This window comes from Myotis brandtii, unplaced genomic scaffold (genome assembly GCF_000412655.1).
Source record: "Myotis brandtii unplaced genomic scaffold, ASM41265v1 scaffold1038, whole genome shotgun sequence".
Classification (NCBI taxonomy): Eukaryota; Metazoa; Chordata; class Mammalia; order Chiroptera; family Vespertilionidae; genus Myotis; species Myotis brandtii.
Genome location: NW_005353490.1, coordinates 258,600 through 273,211, shown reverse-complemented (window position 1 = coordinate 273,211; position 14,612 = coordinate 258,600). Strand labels below are relative to the sequence as shown.

Genomic DNA, 14,612 nt, shown 5'->3' with positions numbered 1-14,612 from the left:
ATGCTGCTTTAGTGCAGTAAATGTAGTCCATTCTGCATTTGCCAAAGGTTAGGTACTTTAAGAGAAGAGATGAGACCTCTTATAGGTTTGGTGTTGCTCTTTTCTTTAGAACCAGAATAATCTTTGCTTAGCTTCTTAGGGTTGAAATTATGTTTTGGATGATTGATATTACTTGCATTTAACTTTCCGATAAAGATGGGTATGCTAAATGTAATTTTTTGAAAGAGAATGAACCAAGTATTATCAAATGTACTACTGCTGCCAATATGCTTTTATGTGACTTGATTATGCATCACCATCTATTTATTGAATCAAAGTTGTTGTTTTTTTTTACATCTGTTTTAGTATAAGGCCTGGTATATAGTTAATAGTAAAATTACTGCTTGGAAAGTTGCTTTATTATGGACATTCTTCAATTCTTTTTCAAAATCAAAGTTACCTCTCTGCACTGTAGAAAATAGTATTTATTGATGTGGAATAAATTTTCTATAAGAGCAAGCAAGAGCTACTTAATATAAGCAATATTGGGCATATCAACTGAATTGCTTGAGTAATAAAACATATCAAAATGTGAATCACCATTGTCAGACACAAGCTTTTAACACCTTTAATTTATATAATTGGTATACAATAAGTCTTACAACAAATGTAGATACAATTACATCCAATATCAAAGAAGTTGCAGGTCTTTCCATCTTTAAATGATGTTGGCTAACTCACCGTAAGAAAGCAATCTGGCATTGGTCTCTTGGTTAGCACTTATTACCAATATCAACTAGCACTTTAAAATCAAAGTTGAAATGGTACATTCATTTGCCAAAAAAAAGGTTAAAGGCAAAGAAGGTGAATCAACGTGCAAATTAGCATCTAGCCCAGTTGCAAAAATTCATTTCTCAGATGCAAGGGTTTGAACCATGCACCCTTGCAAGAAAGATGAAGGGAAAACAGATGATATCAAACCAAAATCAACTCCACAAAGAACCCAGACGACCCCAGCATGGCAAAGGCTAGAGGTCTATTGCTGTTAGTGCTCAGGTATCCATATTGTGCTACCCTAACCTCCTGGATCCTAACTCAACAGTCTGTGAGAATATGTCTCAACCATTCTTCACTTTCAGATGGAAACTAACCTTTGTGGTTCCAGGCGTGGTTAACCCTTAGTCAGTCGCTGCACTGGGCAGTAGCCTGAAGCTGTAAGAGCTGTCTGATGTGGCTACAATACAGCTGTCATGTTACAAGTAAAAGATTTAAGTAAAAACAACACACCAGTATAACAACAAACAAGGAACTGAGATCACTTATATGTCTATATAATACTTAAAATGTCTATAAATATTCCTCTGCAGAAACTGAAAACACTGTAGACATGATTTCATTAGTCCTCACAACACATTTGTGAGGTAGCAGGGGGTGAGGTCAACATGAAAGCATCACCCCCATTTAAGAAATGACGACACAGACATCCAAAGAGAGCAGGAGACTTCACTGGGGCCACGAGTAAAGAAAACAACGTTGGCTCTCATCATTCCATCATTTACAATCTACGGTCTAGAAGAGGCTGCTTGCCTCCCTCCTGCTCTGACATTCCTCTAATGCTTGGACTATTCCTGTCCCTGGATGGTATGTGGTTGTTTAGATCCGATGGAGCCATTTCCCTTGGGTAGAGCTGGACAGACTCTCCCTGAGGTAAAGGTCATCAATTATCCATATATTTCGTGTGTGTGTGTGTGTGTGTGTGTGTGTGTGTGTGTGTAGCAAGTTTGTTGAATTCAGTTGCTAAAATCCTTTGGCCAACTCAAAAATAGAAAAAAAATGCATTTGGCAAAATAAAGTTTGTCTCATTGGTATTTTAAACTAACATCACAAGGAGTGAGTTTTTATGGGAAGCTGTCACCTTGGGGAGGTGTGAAACTGCCTGCTGGTTGAGATCTGCTTTAAGTCCACGGCCCTCTCTTTTCTGTAAGGGTTTGGAAGTTAATAAGAACAACAAACACATCAGCTGCTCTTGCACAATCACAGCCTCGGTAAGGAAAGATGCTGGCTGAGTCCATGGCTTATATTGGTCAGAATTCCTTGGCAAGAGGCTGGCTCCTCTGATCCAGTGTCTATGACGAAAGCAGTGTCCAGAAGTGCACCTCTACAAGGTGTTTCCTGAACACTTTGTCAGAATGCTTTCGACTGAGGGAGAAAAAAAAACGGAATGTTCTGATTTCATTGAATCGTCTTTTGCCAAAATGAAAGCCTAGGCAAGGAGTGAGGGTGGGGAAGAGGGACAGTTGTTCAGGCCAAGTGTTGCTGGAGGGGTCATGGTTGGCCATTCCCGCCCATTTTTATGAGAATGTCCACTTTAAGCAATTTTTTTGCTTTAAATAATTTGAGATATCAGAATTCCACTCCTCATTACCCACTCCTTTTTAAAAATTCCCCTGGAGGTTGCTCATTCTCCTTTGGTGCCTAAGGAGTTTAGGAATAAATTCTTTTTAGAGTGTGGGATGGCAGGTTTGTGGTCATGGCCCGGCTCCCGGTGTCTGTGACACCAGAGGGTTTTAGGACCGACTGGCAATGGTGGTTTATAGGCCAGTACTTTACTGGTCACAACAAGTGACAGGATGAGCTGAGGGTCAAGTTTCTGGAAACTAACAGAGTCATGGCAGCAGGTCCAAGTTTAGAAATAAAAATCAACCAGTGTCAAGCTCTTTATGACATTGCTAGACAATATAACACATTTTGAAATAGGACCCAATGTATATTTTCTCCTCCATGAAATCAGGACCTCAAATGCCAGTTGCTAATATGTGTTGTAGGAGGGCAGTTATAGCCATGAAATAAAGCTATCAAGAACACACAAACAAATAGAGGCAACTGGCATGCTCAAAACAACCCATCAGCTAGCAAATTAAACACTTTTGAGATAAAAATTTAACAAATCATTTTATTTAATTAAAAATCTGCGAGTGCCCTGTTCTGTTATGCTGGGCACTGCAATAAATTAGGGATTCTCGAACTCAGCACTATTGACACTTTGGGCCAAATAATTCTTTGTCGTGGTAGGCTCTTCTGTGCATCTTAGGATGTTTAGCGCACCCATGGCTCTACTGACTAATTAGCACCCCTAAATTGTGATAATCAAAACTGTCACCAGACATCTTCATATGTTCCCCCCACCAACCTCCTGGGGCGTGGTGGTGCAAAACTGTCTTGCTGGTTGAGAACCACTGCAATAAATGGATACCTGCAAAAATGATCCGTTCTTTCTCAAAATTTATTATGCAGGATTTTAAGACTATCTACCCAGGGTCTTGATTTATTAGAGGGCAGAATTAGTAAGGTAAGTGTATGGGAATAATAAATGGATTAATCACCGTATCTGTTTCCTATGAAAATGCCTCACGGAGCAATTGCAGATGGTGTCTTAAAATTCTTTTTCTTGAACAGTTTACAGTCATTATCCAACAGACAGTTAGCAGTGAACCAGCTGCTTGATGGGCATAAAGCAAGGAATCTCTGGGCTCCTCCAAGCAGTGGATGCCTCTGACCGTTACTGAGAGCTGATTCCCACTTTACCTAATGAGGTACTCAGTGCATGTCGGCTCCCTCCCTCCGCCACTGCCTCCACTGTACACTCCCTCCACACGCCTCTCCCTTTCTCTTCTCTAACTAAGCTCAGCTCCTGGGGAAAAACAGCTCCATAAAAGCTCCTGGGCTGTGACCCTGGCTGCTGATGACTAGGACAGGCATCCTTAGCAGAGATGATGGTGGCCTGGAGGGGAGAACAGGTAGAAGGTGTGCTGAGATCTGACAGCAACCTGCCACTCTGCCCCTCTGCCTGCTGGCCTCCTCGGGGGCACTTTCTAGTTTCCTTTCATTATTTAGGCAGCTACTAGTAAGAAGCTGGGATGCAGCCAGTAGAGCCCAGCAGGGGTCCTGTCAGATACAGCCAGATAAACAGAGATTAAGAAGGAATCTGAGAAATCCCTGCTTTCTCACCTGCAGGGTCAGATCCTCCCACTACTCATTCCTTTTTCACTGATTGAGATTTCATGTCATTTTCTAAATAAAAGTTTAAGAAATACCACAAACAAAAGCTCCCCTAAAAGTAACTCCCAACAAAACGCTTGGATTCCTCGTCCCCAGTCCTCACAGTGGGTCCTGTGGTGGCGGGTGCAGAAGCTTCCATCGTGGTGGTCTGGCCCGGCGTTGAAGGTTGGCCCATTTCAGCTGCAAATCAGCCTCCACACACTATTAAATAATGGTTCTTTTGGTACCAAAAAGGGGAAGTTGTAGCAGCCAAAGGAGAGGGAGGAAAATGAAACAACCAAACCAATAAGACAGGGCTTAAGATTGTCGCTCAATGCGCGTCAGGTACTTGTTATCAATTCTACTGGATAAGCACTTATAAATAAAGAGTTATCCCTCTTCCCAGGCCATGTTCCTCTGTTAGGAGTCGTCGTACAGAGGGTTGTTGTAGTTTCCCCAGGACCCGTAGTCGTGGTCATCCAGAAGCCTTCCGTAGGAGGAATGCCTGGTGGGAAGGAGAAGAGGTTGTGGTTATTGGGAGAAGTTGCCCATCTGAGGACAGCCTAATGCCTGGCAGCCTGAGCTGGGAAGCTCACAGGGCCGCTGGAGGGAAGCCATGGTTCTTCGCTAGGATGACCCCTTGGCAACAGACCTAACAACCATGGAGGTCCCAGTCTACAGACACCCTGTGAGTTACGACTGATCCACTAGGAGCCCAGATGGTGCCTTCTGTTGAGATCAGCAGGGTCCTGACTCTCTCCTTGACCCCCAGTGCTGAGAAGGAGGGGTCCATTCCCACGGCTATTTAAAAAGAAGTACTGAGAAAAAGGGAAGGTTGCATTCCTGGCATTTTGACTTAGGTCCTGGACTTAATTTTCCCTGAAATAAGAATGTTCCCACCCCTCCTGACATTTATATAGCGTTTTTACAGTCTACAAAGTGCGTCTATGTTTGGTTTCTACTTCATCCCCAGAATAAAGCCATGGGGTAGATATTGGTTATCCTTATTTCTCCAAGGAGAAAAATGGGGCTCAGAGATGTTAACTGACATGTTAGGTCACCCAACTGAACTATGAGACAAACCCCTACCTCCTGGATCTAAGTGCAGTGCTTTGAGCTCAGCTTCCCAGAATCTGATTAGCACCTTAGTTCAATGGCAGTATGGGTTTAACAGGCTCTGGTGGGTCATTCTGGGAACATGTCCCACAATTAATATTATTTCTATGAGAAACTGAAGTCAGTTAAAGTCATTGGAAAGGTTTGCAGTCTGGCTGGTGTGGCTTGGTGGTTGACCATCAACCTATGAACCAAGAGGTCACAATTCGATTCCCGGTCAGGGCACATGCCCATGTTGCGGATTTGACTAACAGGAGGCAGCCAATCAATGATTCTCTCTCATCATTGATGTTTCTATCTCTCTCTCCCTCTCCCTTCCTCTCTATGAAATCAATAAAAATATATTAAAAACAAAACAAAACACCTACGATGGTTTGCAAAGCCCTACAAGATCTGGCTCTTGTTACTTTTCTGAGCACATCAGCTACTATTCCAGTTTTTCTTGCTTCCTCTCCTCCAACATGCTGGTCTCCTTGCTCTTCCTCTTCATGCCTGGCATACTCTTGCCTCAGGGCCTTTGCACTCACTGTTCCCTCAGCTTGGAACAGTTGTCCTCCAGATCACCACAGGCACATTCCCTCATCTTCTTCAAGTCTTTGTACAAAAGTCATCTTCTCAGTGAGGCCTTCCTTAAGAACTCCATTTAAACCTGCAACTCTCTCCCCCACGCCCCACTCCCTACTTCATTTTTCTCATAGATCTCATCACCATCTAACATACTATATAATTTACTTACCTATTTTGTTGTTGCCTCTCTCCCTTAACTAGACTATCAGTATGGATTATTTGCCCATTTTCTTTGTTCTTAGCTCTATTTCCAGAAGAATATCTAGCTCATAGTAGGTCCTTAATAAATGCTGGTGGAAGAAATAGCGATTGGGAAAAAATACATCCTGCAAGGCCAATCTCACAAATTGGGAGCTTCCTGGAAAGAATTATGGTAATTTTAAGACTAAAACTAATGACAGGATTGGGAAAATATTACAAAATGAGCAGGTGGTGCCTCTGAGGTTTGTGCTAGCGTGTGAATTATTACACCTTGCCATTGGAAATCAGCTATGCTATATATAGTACGGATAAACATGCCCAGTCTGAGCTAGATATAAAAGTTAAACAAAATGAAAATACAGTCTGAGAAGCACAAAAAGAATGTGCTATACTTTTATTTGTTGCTAAAATAATTGTTGTTACTTTCTGCAGCCTACTTCCATCTGCCAGGTATTTGAAAAGAGTTGATCTGTTGTAAAGAACCACACCCTGATGTGCTGGTTTCTCTAAAGGTCCACATTCATTTCTGTGGGTGTGAGAAAGAAAGAGATCACAAATAACACACCACTGATCTTCTCATTTGACTGAATGAAGGAGCATCCATCCCCCACATTCCCCCCACATTTGAAACCTCCAATTCCAATCAAATACTTTTTAACAAGATGGTTGAGAAATGGAAGCTGTAGAATGGACAAGTGGAAACCTGGGGATTATAAGACTGGAGCCGAGCCTAAATTTCAGCATGACTTGGTGTTGCAAGGCTGGCCAACATCTACCTACTAAACATGCTCCTTTATTGATAGGGCATTCCTGTCTCACCTTTGTATGGTAAATTAACTTCTCACACCATTTTTATTTCTATCATATAATTTTATTCCCTGAAGATGTCAGTAGGGCCAATGGATGTATGTTCTTGAATGTGTTTTTAACCCCCTGTTTCTCCATCCATAAAATGGAAAAACTTAAAAAAATTTGTGTTAGAGTTGTTGGGAGGACTAAATGAGGTAATGCATATAAAAGGCCTGGCACATAGTAAATACATAATAAATGTTGGCCAATATCGCTTTTTAATTTTTATTATAATGAAAGTTACACAAGCCCATGGCAAATCTGTAAAAAGTAAAAAAAATAAATAAATAAAAGACATTGAGTGAAAAGGGAGCCTCCCTCCCACCAGGAACTCTTGAAACTACGCCCCAGGCACAGTTATAAAACCAGCTTCTTGTATTATTATTTGAATGTTAAAAAATTATTATCATGCTGGAGTGAGGTTAGAGGATTAAAAACCTTCTGGTTATCAGGTTTTACTGATAATGGCTATTTTAGGTAAGACTATTTGATCAGAACTGCACCTGAATCTGTTGTGTTAGAAGAGAATTTACTGCACACACAATACAGTAGCAAAATAAAGGAATAGATAGATCTTTCATTTTTCTTAGCCTTCTCATTGGATTGAATAGTGTATTGAGAAAAATACTGATAAATGATGGTGGCAAAGCAAGAGATTAGATAAACCATATTTGGGAATGTACTGAACTCAGAAGGCTTATTTAATATATTAATGAGCTAAGCAAGAAGAATTGGGTGTGCTGGGATTCAAGCCAGGTTTGTTGAAATCCTACTATATATAGAGATAGACAAACACATGTGTATGTGTGTGTGATAAGGGGAGAATAATTCATGATCACTTTAAATGATCTCTCTAGGTCAAAACTTCTTAAATCATGGCCTGTTTTAGATGGTGATGGAGGAGGTTTTCATTTACGGAGCCTAGAGGTGAAAATACTCCCAATTCCCAAATTTAGGAACGCGGTGCTCAGGGAATCTAGACAACTTTGTCCACTTGATTTAATGGCAGAGCTGGTACTAAAACCTAGGTCTCCTCGTTCTGTTAACACAACACTGCCTCATCTAATTTCAATCTGAATAGCAACCTGAACGAATGACATCATCGCCAGGTCCAAGTGGTTTTGTTTACTTAATCTCTCAGTGAAGGCTGGCACCAGTCCAGCAGAGCTGTTTCCATTAGCTGTGCCTTGGCTCCCCTGAAATGATAAACCTCTTGGGGGCAGACTGTGTCTTGTATTTCTTCTTATTTTCTGAACATCCAATATGTTGCTCTTGATGCAGTGGTTCTTTTATAAATATTTGATGAGAACTGCATACATGCAGTGGCACATAAATAGTATATATGGAGGTCGCCTGGTCCATGCCAGCAGGGAGTTGTATGGCCTGTGGCAATTCATTGTGCAATATAACTGTGGCAAAGTAAAAACATCTGATTAAAGAATTTAATAAAGGGTGAAAGCCACCATTTTGACCTTAAAGATAGGAAGAGGAAAGAGAATCACAGCTAAATTTCTCCCACGCGATGACATGGCTTTAAAGCACTCCGCACGGTGCTCATAGTCCGGCTAATCCATGGTGCTGCGCTTACTGGCAGTGTTATTCTACCGTATTATGGTTTTGTTAGCTCAGAGCAGAACCCGAGGGGACAAAACAGGGCATGATTTGTGCTAAGTCCTGGCCTCGTTGCTTCCTTCTCAAGTGACTTTGCTCCAAGAGAAAGCAGTCCTCCCCAAACGCCCCCCTCCCAATCAGTGAGTCACTGTTGGTGACAGCTGGTACATGTGATAGTGACACTGTGGTTTGAGGCCTTCTCCACACATACAAGTGGAACCTATTGTAAGATAGCTGTAGCCTCAATACTTAATGGAGCTCATTTGTCTTAGAAGATGAATGAGGTTTTACTTTCTTTGTGCTGAAACAAACATATTTTAGAAAACACCTTCTCTTTTATAAAAGTCAACCCCAGTTCCTCATCAAGGCTCCAACTTTATTACCTTTCCTCTCCTCTTTAGTCAAGCGAGTCTTGCCATTCAATAATTAGTGCTTATTATGTGCTGAGAAGGGAGATATATAGATGAAGAAGACATGGCTCAATGCTGTGAAAACATAGCTGAACGTGCATCTCATTAGTCATTAGTAATTAAGCCGTAGATTCTTATCATTCATTAGCAAAGCTAGATTGGTGCAGCTGTCACTGTCTCCCCTTTTTGTTTCCATTGGTGGCTTTCATTTTCTGTCATTTTTCTGCCTGGCTCCTTTCAGTTAACTATTCAATGAAAACCTACCATCTATCAGCCTCTATTATGAGGTCTGGGGGATCCTTCAGTGAATTAAAAGACCAAACTCCCTGTCCCAAGGGAGCTTACATTCTAGTGGGGCAGACACAATAAAGTAAGACATGAAAAATAAGAAGGTGGATGGTAATAAATGCAATGGAGGAAAATCAGGGAAGGGGAAGTGAGGAATTCCAAATGAGAGGAGGGGATTATAATTTTGAATATGGCGATCAGAGAAAGTCTCACTAAGATGACATTTGAGCAGACATATAAAGGAGAAGTGGATGAGCCACACAGATGCCTGAGATATACCCTACAGGCAGAGAGAACAGCAAGTGCAAAGGCTCTGGGGCAGGAGCAGACAACACATCTGTGAGGTAGCTACTGGACTATAATTAAAGAAATAAACTTGTTATATTGGAATGATGTTAGATTTATAGAAAAATTACAAAGATAAAGTCCCATATGCCTTTCACCCAGCTTCCCTTGATGGTAACATCTTACATAACCATGGCACATTTGTCAAAACTAAGAATTGTGAGCTACGATTTTGAAGCCAAGAAAACTGTAACCATTAGAGGTGATTTTATTAGCCCACAGTTACCAAAGCAAGTTGATGGCAGAATGAGTATCATAATTCAGGAATTCTATCAGTTTCATCTTCTTATTACCAAAATCCCAATAATAGAAACATTTCTAAATATTTTCAAAGTGCTCTCTACATAGTCTGGATTTCTCTTAAAAAGCAGTTACTTTCAAACTAATCTTTAAATAGCCACATTTACTTTGAAGGGACAGATAAAATTTGTCTATTTTACTTTTTAAAATTATCTGCCAGATATCATGCTGGCAGACACTCATTAAAAAAAGGCCTGCACATTAGAATACCTGTCCATCTGTAAACAAGTTCAGAGTCACGGGGTAACTAGTGCAAGTGTGAGGTTTAACAGGTTCCCACGGCTTCCCCTCCTCTAAATCTCGTTTCTCTGGACTTGAAGGAAACAAATCCTGCTTCCCCTAAACTTTCCTGCCCAGAGTCATTCACTCAGGCAACAATGTTTATAAAGCAACTATTATATGCCAGGTACTGCTGGGGCCTTTATATCCTTCTGCTGGAGGAGACTGGTGGAGACAGATTCCTGCGTGGTACGAAGGAGGTGCATGCAGCAAGGAACTTCCGGTGGAGAGGTGGGGATGAGGTTCCTGGAGGGGGTCCCTTTAGAGCTAGACAACTTGGAATCAGCCAGATAAGAAAAAGGTGGACCAAATACCTCCGACAGAGGGCTCAGCATGTTCTAATAGCAGGGGCATGAAACAGCAGGGCAATTCATTTGGGAAACTCTAGAGCAGTGGTTCTCAACCTTCCTAATGCCGCTACCCTTTAATACAGTTCCTCATGTTGTGGTGACCCCCAATTTCATTGTTACAAATTGAACATAATTAAAGCATAGTGATTAATCACAAAAACAATATGTAATTATATATGTGTTTTCTGATAGTCTTAGGCAACCCCTGTGAAAGGGTCGTTCAACCCCCAAAGGGGTCGCAACCCACAGGTTGAGAACCGCTGCTCTAGAGCAAAGTGTGTGTTTGGAGTGCTGGGAGATGAAGGTAAAGCAGGCTTAGTTAAAATGCAGTCACCAGACCAGCAGCATTTAGCATCGCCTGTGAGCTGGTGAGAAAGGCTGGTGCACAGGCCCCACCCCAACCTACTGAAGTAGACCCTGTGGGGCTGAGAGCCTGGCAACTGTGTTTTTAATAAACTTTCCCATTGATTCCTATGCACATTAAAGGCTGAGGTAGAGAATCAAGTCACCTAGACGTTCAGAATGCCAAAGCTGAACTGGAAAAGGCAACCTGTGGATCACACATTCTAGAAGATCCTAGCCTTTGTGACTGGCTGGGCCTACCTCTTTAAACCTAACAACAACCAGAAAGAATCCAGTTCTATAAAATATAATCACCAGGAGACTTAAAGCAAAACAGGTGACTTCTAACAAGATGCCTTCAGAGCGAGGCCCTGTTGTGTCTATAAATCAATACCACATTTATTTTTGTGAAGGGAACAGCCGTCTTGTCTGTCCGGGCTGCCAGCACACCTAATTATAGCAGCATCCACGTTGCTGGCGATAGCAGATACGGTCTCTTGCGCAGGGGATTATCTCGTGGCCGACCGGTTTTGAGCCAATTTAAACTAAACAAAACCGACTTACTTCATTCTTCAATCATCACTAATTAAAGACACCCTTCTGCAAGAGGCAGGCAAGGCCTCTGCTTTCTTTTAAAGTTGCAAACAAGCCCTGGAATAAAGAGTGCTCGGAGGTAGTTTCTATTTGTGAACATATGACACGGATGCAACTTCACGGGCATTTAGAAGGAGCACAATTGAAACTGCCAAAATGGAATATTAGAAAACAGAGCTCCTGGGCCATCTCCTCCTCCTCCTCGCACCCCCTTCTCCTTTGGTTCCCTGATGCCTACCAAATGGGACTGCTGGAAGTTACCATTTTTCTAAGCTCCCGAGTAAGCATTGCTTTAACAACAATGGCAATGACAGTGGTTAGTCCTCCCATCGCTCTCATCTCATACCCGGCACTGTATGTTTATCTGTATCCCAATTTAATCTTAAACAGGCCTGAGTTAGGTATTAGTATAGTTCCATTTTACAAAGGAAGAAACTGCGCACAGGAGGATGCATAGACTTGCCCCGGGGTGCATGTCCTTAACCACCATGCTATCTGGTCTCTCCCAGTACTCTCCATTTATTACTTCATCTTCAAAACAAGCTTGAAAGATAGATATTACCTCTGTTTTTACAGATGAAAATATTAAAGATCAGGGAGATTATAATTTGCTTAAATGGTAATAGAACCTGACCACCAAGCCCACATTTCTCCTTTCATACATACCACACTGCTGCTGGCTACAAGGGTGGGGAGGGGGGCGGCGGGGTGGCGGAGATAATGGAGAAGAGCCCTGGAAGGTACAGGGCAGTTCATTTCTAGGAGCCACATCCAAAAGTGACTTAGGTCTCACAGATATGTGGCTCTCCAGCAGGGGACACTGTGACAAAACTAGGGATTACGGTCCCCAAAGAATTGGAGTGAGAAAACAGATGGCTAATGAGTTTACTGATGCCTTCAGAGGCAAGTAGAACTTGGGAGAAAGGTGAAACTACTAAGATCCTGGTACCAGAGCTTGCAGGGGGCGCCCTTTTTTTGGTTGTGAGGCTGCTGCTCTCTCAAGTAGACTCTTCTTTTGCATTTGCAGGGACATAGCCTGCATTTCAGGCCAGAAGCTAATGGTTCCCTCATGGGTTGATATTTCAGTCACTTGCTACTCCAGCCAAGTGAGCTAAACAACCACAGACAGCAGACTTCTTGCCATGTTATTGTTCTCAGATACCTGGGATGATAAAAATAAAATAAATTTCCAGCCAAAGGAAAAACCAGCCTTAGGTAGACACATGTACGCACGCACGCGCACACACGTTTGTCAATTGAGCCAAATGTATTTTTGATGAATGATTAGAAGGTCTTTCCAAGAATCTGGCAAAACAACACTTGAAGGGGTTTTAGCACAGCCTTAAGATTCATGACAGTTATTAACCTCCTTATGTTATTTTGCCCAAATAATTAACAGAGCAGCAGAATGGGGTTTTCCTTAGGGCGTTTCTAAGCAGAGATCGGATCACTTTATTCATCCTGAAGTTTGCAGTGCCAAAGATAAACAGCAACCTTCTGCCACTGGGGGCCTTTCTACATTTGGGAGGATCTATCTTGGGGAGAGCAACCATGACTGATTCAATGTAACCACTCACCACATTTGTCTAGTGCTGAGAATGCCTTGAGAAAATATTTAAATCTTTAAAATAAAATGTTATACAATTTTAACCAGTGCTCATTAGAACCCATTTAAATGGCCTGCTAACAAAACTGTTCCAAACACAGTAATTTCTGTGGTGGCAGGACTGTGTTTCATCACGGATCTGATCCCCCGCTCCCAGGCTCAGAAGGGTGCCTGGCACATGGCTAATACTCAGAACTATCATCGAGCAACTGTCCTAGTGTTGGGGTCCCTTCCAGTTAATCACTTGGTGATGATGATGATGATGGTGGTGGTGGTGGCAGGGCTATGTCCTTGGGAAGCATTATCCAATAATCCTCCCAGCAATGCTAGCAAGGAGTTAAAATTAAGGCCCTTGTTTTACATGGGAGGGAAGTGAGGGTGAGTGAAGCTCCATAACACGCTCAGGTCACACTAGAACAGTGATGGCGAACCTTTTGAGCTCGGCGTGTCAGCATTTTGAAAAACCCTAACTTAACTCTGGTGCCGTGTCACATATAGAAATTTTTTGATATTTGCAACCATAGTAAAACAAAGACTTATATTTTTGATATTTATTTTATATATTTAAATGCCATTTAACAAAGAAAAATCAACCAAAAAAATGAGTTCGTGTGTCACCTCTGACACGCGTGTCATAGGTTCGCCATCACTGTCCTAGAACCTGCTCCAAAATGGTAGAGCTGGGATTCAAAGCGAGCTCTCCCTGCTGTGGAGTCTGAATTCTTCATCACTGTTCTAGGCTACCTGTCTGTAGTCGGTGGGAGGTTTGAGATGGTCAATTTGAATTCTTGCCTGAATTCAAGAAGAAGAGTCCTTCCTTGGGTTATTTCAACATCGTTTTTTTGGCAAGTGTGTGGCAAGAGGGCAGAATTTCTATTTCAAGCCACACTCCAGTGGAGGTCCTATTCCAGGTGACATAGCCCTTCAGACACTCACCAATGGTGATTCCAGAACAACTCTAAATCAATCCGCGGGTCCCTTTTTATGAGCACCCCCAACACAAAGAGAAACTTTGCCATAAAGTGGGAATGAGGTGCCTAGACTAGTTCATAAAGCCAATTTAACTTATAATTAAAATATAGTGTATCTGCAGTAATAAACTAGTAATTAAACCAGTGAAAAAGAGTGCCATTCAGTAAGATATAATTCATAAAATTAAGTTTGCTGCTCAAGGAAATACAGATTTAATGAAGAGAAAATTTTTCTTTTTTTAATATGAAGGAGACTTAAGGATGCTTTTATAAAGGCTTTTAAACACAGGTAATGCTGGCCTTTGATTCAAATTTCGCTTCCAAACCTGGCTTTCCTGTTCTTTGTACCTTAGATACAGGTGGTATTACAGGGCATTCTTATACTTGATTCCATCATTACACTGATTTGGTGCACATTTAAAACAAGAAGTGGAGGGAGATAAAAGGGAAGGAGGAGGGGAGAGTTCCCTACTAGTGGTCTTTGGTTAGGGCAGGGTGACTAGAGGTGATGAGAGAGGGCCAGGAGAGAAGGCAGCAAAGGTGATGTGTGCAGAGGGATGCAAAATTAAATATGTGAGCTCCACCTGGGGAACCAGGACAGGAGGGAAGGACGGGGTGTGCACAGGCCTCTAAGGAGGAAGCATGGCTGTGGGGAAGAGAAGTCAGTCGGGCGTGTGCACACGACAGTGCCCGACTGACTGTGTATTCTCATTTGTTCACTTTTTCAGTTTATTGGGCATCTTCTTTGTGCCCAGCGCTAGCTCCC

The 14,612-nt window shown here is 42.1% G+C and overlaps 1 protein-coding gene across 1 annotated transcript in view; it reads right to left on the bottom strand.

Annotated features, from left to right (window-relative positions):
• Positions 1 to 584: 584 nt before the first annotated feature.
• PARM1 (prostate androgen-regulated mucin-like protein 1) overlaps positions 585 to 14,612 on the bottom strand; it is a 38,955-nt gene continuing 24,927 nt past the window's right edge. The window contains exon 3 of the mRNA XM_005856654.2: positions 585 to 4,522. Coding sequence (XP_005856716.2) covers positions 4,438 to 4,522 — 85 coding nt within the window. The 3' untranslated portion in view covers positions 585 to 4,437. The remainder of the gene's footprint in view (positions 4,523 to 14,612) is intronic.